Source organism: Trichechus manatus, unplaced genomic scaffold (genome assembly GCF_000243295.1).
Source record: "Trichechus manatus latirostris isolate Lorelei unplaced genomic scaffold, TriManLat1.0 scaffold00008, whole genome shotgun sequence".
In the NCBI taxonomy this organism is placed as follows: domain Eukaryota; kingdom Metazoa; phylum Chordata; class Mammalia; order Sirenia; family Trichechidae; genus Trichechus; species Trichechus manatus.
The window spans coordinates 1,722,348-1,729,688 of NW_004443944.1; the positions used below are offsets into that span (position 1 = coordinate 1,722,348).

At 62.2% G+C, this 7,341-nt stretch overlaps 2 protein-coding genes across 3 annotated transcripts in view; one reads left to right on the plus strand and one right to left on the minus strand.

Moving 5' to 3' along the window:
• The window catches only part of LAMA5 (laminin subunit alpha 5), a 50,323-nt gene extending 48,837 nt beyond the window's left edge, over nucleotides 1-1,486 (plus strand). The window contains exons 76-81 of the mRNA XM_012558410.1: nucleotides 70-237; nucleotides 316-478; nucleotides 628-761; nucleotides 849-942; nucleotides 1,116-1,229; nucleotides 1,350-1,486. Coding sequence (XP_012413864.1) covers nucleotides 70-237; nucleotides 316-478; nucleotides 628-761; nucleotides 849-942; nucleotides 1,116-1,229; nucleotides 1,350-1,486 — 810 coding nt within the window. The remainder of the gene's footprint in view (nucleotides 1-69; nucleotides 238-315; nucleotides 479-627; nucleotides 762-848; nucleotides 943-1,115; nucleotides 1,230-1,349) is intronic.
• Nucleotides 1,487-2,027: 541 nt separating this feature from the next.
• ADRM1 (ADRM1 26S proteasome ubiquitin receptor) lies at nucleotides 2,028-6,740 on the minus strand. 2 transcript variants are annotated; one of them, XM_004370196.2, is made up of 9 exons: nucleotides 6,524-6,740; nucleotides 5,714-5,830; nucleotides 4,616-4,739; nucleotides 4,176-4,262; nucleotides 3,433-3,514; nucleotides 3,047-3,279; nucleotides 2,646-2,803; nucleotides 2,387-2,489; nucleotides 2,028-2,257 (listed from the first exon to the last, which is right to left on the minus strand). In XM_004370196.2, the coding sequence occupies exons 1-9, from the start codon at nucleotides 6,734-6,736 to the stop codon at nucleotides 2,151-2,153; spliced, it is 1,224 nt and encodes a 407-aa protein (XP_004370253.1). In that variant the 5' UTR covers nucleotides 6,737-6,740; the 3' UTR covers nucleotides 2,028-2,150. The 2 variants fall into 2 exon arrangements, with proteins under 2 accessions (XP_004370253.1, XP_023598379.1); XM_023742611.1 differs by having other exon boundaries at nucleotides 3,158-3,279; nucleotides 6,524-6,736.
• Between the last annotated feature and the right edge of the window lie 601 nt (nucleotides 6,741-7,341).

Sequence of the window (7,341 nt, forward strand, 5' to 3'; positions counted from 1 at the left end):
GAGGGAGCCTCGAGTCGGGGGTGGGCCGGGCAAGGTGTCGGCCTCCCTGACACAACCCACCTGCCCCAGGTGTCTTTGCACTGGGGGCCGAGAGGGATCCAGCTGGTGACAGACAGCAGGAACCAGACCCAGAGACAGAAAGGCGCCCGCCACCAGCACCAGGGCATGCAGGTCCCCCCATCCAGCACCTTCTTTGTGGGAGGCCTCCCGCCTGGTGGCCACCACTCGCGGCTGTCGGTGAGAACTTGCCCCGCCCACAGTGGTCCACTTTCTCTCTACCCCGGGGCCTGAGCCCCTGCTCTTCTGTCCCCACAGGTGGCCTTTGGTGGCTTGGGGTTCAGCGGCTGTGTCAAGACACTGAAGTTGGACAGCTGGCCGCTGGGGCCCCCCACACGGATTATGGGGGTCACACCCTGCTACTCAGGCCCCCTGGAGGCGGGCCTATTCTTTGCCAGCAGCGGGGGAGTCATCACTCTAGGTCTGTGGGCGCAGGCACCCTACTCCTGTGTGCCCCCCCAGTCCAGGGTGGGGTGGGATAGCGCCCAGGAGGGAGGGTCCCAGCCAGGTCCTGGGGGCGCTGGGTTGTGGCCTGGGCCCGGCCTTCTCCCCTCACTCTTCTCTCTGCAGACCACCCAGCGGCGCCAGGGCCTGGCCTGGGCCTGGAGCTGGAGGTGCGGCCCCAGGCTGCCAGCGGCCTGGTCTTCCACCTGGGCCAGGTGCAGGCACCCCCCTACATGCAGCTGCAGGTGTTGGAGAAGCAGGTGAGCTGGAGGGGCGCAGCCCCAGGCCATGGACTCGGGTGGGTGGACCCTCTTGACCCTCCCCGTTCCTACTCGCCACCCCCACAGGTCCTGCTGCTGGGGGACGACGGGGCTGGCGAGTTCTCCGTGCTGGTGACGCACCCCACTGTGCTGTGTGACGGGCAGTGGCACCGCCTCGCAGGTGAGCCTGCTCCTGCACACAGGGCGGAGCCAGACGGGACCCCCAGGGGGGAGCACGCAAGACCAAGCCCTTGGTACACGGGAGTCCCCCTCAACCTCCCACCCCCACCCCGGCAAGAGGGGCACGGTAGGCGGGCTGGGACCTTCTGGGCCACAAGGACCCTGTGTTTGCAGTGACCAAGAGCGGGGCCTCAATCCGGCTGCAGGTGGACTTGAGCAATCACACCCTGGGCGTCACCTGGGCCTCTGCCCACGCGCTCACACCTCTGCACCTCGGGGGCCTGCCCAGTGAGTGCGGCTGTGGCCTGGGTGGTGGGGGGGGCCAACCGAGGTTGGGGGGCTAGCGGGCGGGCAGACGATTCTGTTTCTGCTCCCAGCAGCCTTCCTCCCTCTCTCCCTGCACCCCAGAGCTCACAGACACACCCCCGCGGCCCCCCGTCTACCTCGGCTGCATGAGGAATCTGCTCATCAACGGGGCCCCCGTCGCCATGAGGCACTCACGCTTCCAGGGGGCCGTGGGGGCTGGCGGCTGCCCGATCACATAGTGCAGCCACCCCCAGGGGACCCCTGGACCTGGCCTCAGGTCTCTCCTGCTGTGGATCCCACACAGCAGCCGCCCTGGGCCCCGCGCCCCGGGCCAGGAGGGCGGCCAGGTGGCGCCAGCCTTCGTGTGTATCTCCCCAGTCCCTAAATCTGCGGGTGACGGGTCTCCGGGAACAGTTTAAGTTATGACTGATAAAATGCAGTTTTTGTACTTTTCTCTCAATTGGTTTAATCGTGAACTTTGATTTCCGCCAATTTTAAAGCAGTTAGAGAGTTATACGTCCGTCACTGGTCGCCGCTTTTAAAAACGAAAATTAAAAGGAACTTGTTGGACAGAGTGCTGACCTCGTCTCGATCAAAACCAACAGCTGGGAGTGTGGGCTGGCACTGGCGTGGCCGTGGACGCCCCCGTCCGCCGCACGGAGCTGCCCGACACTCCCGGAACAGCTCGTACATGGTCCTCACGAAGCTGTAGACCAGACACAGCTGGGCCAGGGGTGGTGCCTCCCCTGGGCGAGCACACAGACCACCAGAGTGAGCGGGTAAAAGAAAAGACTTTTATTTATGAGGAAGTTTAGACAGATGCAAAGGTCTGCAAGGAGCCACAAACGCCACTACTGAAGTTACCACTACGGAGCCTCTCCGCTCCTCAGACACCCAGATGACTTAATCCAAGCTCATGTCCTCCTCCTCGTCCTTCTTGTCCTTCACGTCGCCCTCTTTCGGCTCTGACTTGGCACTGTTCTGCATAGCTTTGGCAAATGCTTCCACATCTAAAACACGATTAACACCCCAAGGCTGTTCTCTAAGCTCTCCCCCAGGACAGGCACAAAGGGCACAGCACCCCCCACCCCCAGGACGGTCGGGCGGTGCACAGGCAAGGAGGCAGCATGGACACTCACCGCCCTTATTGGCAGCCTCCACGGCCTCCGCTGGCAGGCCAAACTGGCACATGAGGGGGCCCAGCTGCCCCGAGGCCAAGGCCGCGCTGAACATGCCCAGGGCCTGCAGGGAGACCAGAGCTGGAGCACCAGGCATCAGGGGCCCACAGGGGCCCACAGCTGTCACCCTCACCAGGCTTACTGTGGGCTGGGGCGCACTGATGGCTCACCCCCGCCTCCCCCCAAGCACGGTGAGGGCACGCCCAGGCCGGGATGTCACCTGCTGGAACTGGGGGGAGGTCAGCGTGTTCTGGATCTCCTCCGCGGTCTGGGGCAGAGACTCCCCCGAGGGCAGGTAGGGCAGCAGGCGCTCCTGGACGTCGGCGTTGGCCAGGATGGGCGCCATGATCTCGGGCGTGAGCACGCTGGCCAGATCGACTAGGACGCAAACACAGCCGTCAGCGGCCGCACCTGGGCCTGGGCACCCTCCCAGGCAAATAGCACCAGACTCCAGGCCGCGTGAAGAGACAGGCAAAAGAGGGGACAGGCAAGGGTGGGGCTGGTCTCCGTCACTGCACTGCCCAGGGACATGCTGTGCCCATGCCCTGGAGAGCGCGCGAGAGCGGGCAGGGCGGTAGGCACCGTCACCCAGCCTCAAGCTGACAGCACGCGTTCCTTTACCTTGCTGGCCGCCGCCTGCCCCCGCTGGCACGTTCATAGTGGCTAAAATGTTCTGCAGGTCACTCAGCTGGATGGGCTGGGTTGGGCTTGTTGCTGTGCTGGTTCCATTACCTGAACTGGGCGCGGGGCTCGGACTGGTCGCAGAGGCGGCTGCTGGTGCAGAAGGGGCTGGGGTGGTGCGGGCAGAAGAGGTGGTGGAGGAGGGGGTGACGGCAGCTGACTGGCTCCGGGAGCTGGTGGGAGGGCGGGGAGAGGACGCCACAGCGCCTGAGCATGCGACTAGGTGCGTCCACACACGCGCACCCCATCCACGGTCCCGTGCCGAGTCTTCCTCAGGGAAGGACACGCAGTCTCGTGGGTGGGGAGGGGGGCAGGCCTGGGCTCACCTGGACGATGAGCTGCTGGCCGGAGGCCCTCCACTCCCCAGTAAGCTGGCCAGGCCCGGCCCAGTCAGGGCCCCAAGCCCACCTACGAGGAACGAGAAAGACAGCACTCAGGACGTCACCGGCCCAGCCCCCCAGGAAGAGCGGACCTCCTGCCCCAGGCCGAAAGAACAGATGCTTCCACTACGAACCAGACGACGGGCAGGGGAGGCGACAGCCCACACAGCCTCTGGACACGGCGAACGCACTGGGCCCGAGCGGAGCAGGGCAGGGGCTGGGGCAGCCCCGAGCACAGTGTTCTAGAAGTTTCTGTTCAGCCAGACCATTTCTGTTCTCTTCCCCCCCCAGTCACATGCTCAGGCAAAGACTCAAAGGTAACATGCAGTCCAGGTCCTGCCCCCAGCAAAAAGCACTTCCTTCTTCTGCCCAGGAACATGCCTGCCCAGCCCCCGGGTACAGGGCGGCACAGGCAGGCCAACCAATGGGGCCCCATGCCTCGGCCTGCCCCCAGCAACAAGCACTTACTTCTGCCCAGAAACACACCTGCCCAGCCCCCAGGTACAAGGTGGCACAGGCAAGCCGGCCAGTGGGCCCCTTGCCTCGGCCTGCCCTCAGCACAGGGCTGGGGTCCTCACGGAGGCCTGCATACAACTCCAGCCCCACAGGGGGAGCACAGGAACGCGTCAGGAGTGTCACTCCCAGCAAGGGGTGTCCCCACTTGGGCCCCACTGTGGCCGGGCAGTTACCGAGTCCTCCCAGGCCAGCCGGTCCGATGAGCTGCATGAGCTGGCTGTGACTCATGTTTCCCAGCAGGCTCTGCAGGCCGCCCTCACCTGCAGGAGAGAGGGGGTGCTCAGCGCCCCACCCGCCCCACCCGGCTCGTGGGTCCCCCCAGAAGACATGAGGTGCTCAGCGCACCCAGCCCGCCCCATGTGTCCCGTAGGTCCCCCCAGAAGACAGAAGGTGCTCAGCATGCCCTGCCCACCCCACCCTGCTTGGTCACCCCTGAAAGGAGGCGGCCAGGGGAACGCCTGCCTATGAAGACAACCGGGGCTGACCAGGAACTGCAGGAGCTTCTAGCTTAGACTGCTCCACTTCCGCTAGCACCGAGCGGCCGCCGGCCCACCAGGCCCTGTGTCTGAGCCCCCACCCCGACCAGCACAGCACGTGGAGCCCGAGCTGTTACCGCCGAGTGCAGAGAGCTCGTGGCTGCCGCTGCCGCTGGCCCCCAGCGTGCCGGGCATCGGGGGGTTGTTCAGGTACTCATTGACCTTCCGACAGTGCTCCTCATCCTGATCCGTCTTCGGCTCCTGGGGGAAACAGCGACAGCGTGGCAGAGTCCCGGGCCAGCCCGACGGCAGTGGCCCCACTCACAGGTGAGGGACCCAAGGCTGCCCCATGCCCCAGCCCTGCAAGCTCACTGAAGTTACAATGGCACCCCCTTTCCAGATGGGCACACAGCATCAACACCCACGGGCCCTCCTCCCTGTTCCTCCATGCCTCAGCTGGTCCCACAACACATGTCCTTCCTCCTACACTGCCTTCAGCACACGATGCTCAAGAACCAGCCCTGGCAGCCCTTCCGGGCTAGACACAGAGCAGAGCTGGGAGCCCAGGGGACAGGGGGTCATCAGGCAGCGTCTCTCCCAGAACCGAGAGGCAGAGTCAACAGTCACCAGGCACATGCCGTGGACCCTACATGGCATGGCACCTGGGACAGAGCAAGGACAAGAAATGGTTCTTGCCTGCTTGGCAACAGGGCAAGACAGACGGCAAACGAGAGCACAGTCAGGAAGAATAAAAAGTGGAATCAGAGCCTGTCAACTTCCACCAGCAAAGCTGCAGAGAAACACACTCTCCGCTGGAGGTGGCCACCACAGCCCCCGACCTGTTTATGTCAATAAAGTTTTATCAGCACACAGCCACACCCACTCACGCACACGCTGGCCATGGCTGCTCTGGAGCTGCTGTGGCAAAGCTGAGTAGTCGCAACAGAAACTGTGGGGCCCACAGAGCAGGAAATGTTTCCTCCCTGGTCCTTCCCAGAAACAGCTGCCACCCTGCTCTAGTGCTGGGGGGTGGGGTGTGTGTGGGGGGCAGCCTCCAGAGGGCCCGTGGAGGTCTGTGTCGGAACCACAAACGCACAAATACCTGTTGAACAAGAAAGCCACTTCCCGACTTTAACGTACAGATGACAACGGGAACAGCATGTCCAAGGTTATTCTCTGTACCGAGTTCCCAACCTATCCCATGACAGTGGGAAAAGGCAGAACCTCCCACCTACCTGCATCCAGAAGAAGAGCCGCTTGGATCCTGCCTTGAACTTGAGCACATAGACCCTCCCGCTGGGGCACTGAGGCACCCGCTTAAATTCACAGTCATCAGGGAAGATAATCAAGTCCTACGGAGGGACACGGGGGGAAGAGGAAGCTTAACGCAAACAAACCTGCGCTGCTCCTGACTTGCTCAGAAAGACATGTGAACCGCGTGTCAGTGCGTAAGACATGTCACCAGAGCCCCTCACCATCAGGGTCTCCGCGGGGCGGAGGAGCCAGCCTCAGACACCCACCGTAAGGGCAGACCCTTGGGGGGAGGCTGTGGGGGCAGGCACGCATAGGGGCTCAGGTGGCAACACGGAAGGTGGGCTGCTGGATCTCAAAAAAAGTATTTAACAGTTCGCAGGTCCCATGTCATCACCCTTTGAAGACTAGCTTTTTTTCACTCAAGGGATTCTGATTTTTAAAAACTTTCAGTATCAACACCATTTACTTTTATGGACACTTAAAACATCAACTCTGACCTACTCTCCGATATAACAAGACACAATTTATCCTGAGGAACAGAAAATGCTAAGTAAACTACTAGCACACGGAGCTTTCTCAAGGCTTTACAGAGATGAAAATGCCACCTCACCCCCGACAGCTGAAGTGTGCAGCAGTGGGCAACTACATCTCTGTCGAGACTGGGAGGCTCCAAGAGCAAGTGAAACGGCTGATGGTGGGCACCAACCCGCAAGCCCACGAGAACCAAGCCACAAAGACCACCCCAGCCGCCCACCAGCAGCCGCGGCCGCACCCAGCTGGCAAACACTCACGTCCTCCACGCTGCCCGACGTCCTGTCCTTCCAGCAGAAGTGAATGAGGGAGTCGTCGGTCTGCTGAATGTACACCAGCCCCTTCCGCTTGTCCGGGGTGACCGTTGTTCCTTTCAGTGACATTTTTCCTGCCCGAAACTCCACCAAATACTTGTTGGACGAGCCGCGGGAACCTGGCACCAGGCTTGGAAACAGGGCACCTGAAGTCGTCATCCTGAAACAGGGGAGGTGGCGCTGAGACCCCACGTGTACCAACATGGTGTGCTGCCAAAACCCTCCATCTCCTCTGCAAACGTCGGAGCTGGCGCCAACGGGACGAAAGCCCCCGTGACGCACCATGCCCTCAGGCCGGGGGTGGTCCGCCCCTAGCTCCACCCGCCCTCTCTGAGCCCGCACCAGCATTGTGGGGTCAGGGCCGAGCCTCTTATCATATTTCCCAAAAAGTGAAACAAGCGCGTGGTCGCCTGTCACCACAGAGCGCGGGCCCTGTGGGCGGCAGTCTCTCACAAATTCTTGTTGGGTTTTCATCCGGAGCGCCACAGAACTCAAAACACTTGAGCTGAGGTGGCCTCATACTAAGCCCTCAGCCCCAGAACAGGCCGTAGGCAGTGACCCCTCCTTTCTACCCTAACAGCAATGCTGCAGATCTGTCCCTTAAAAAAGACAGGCTGGCCACTGGGCTGGAGAACACCCAAGCTCCCGATTTTGCTGTTCCATGGAGCGGTGCCCCAGGTCTTCTCACAAAGGCAGGATCGAAGGGAGGGGCTTGTGGGGTGTCCGACCCCTGCACTTGGTAAAGGAGGAAAACCCCGATTTTA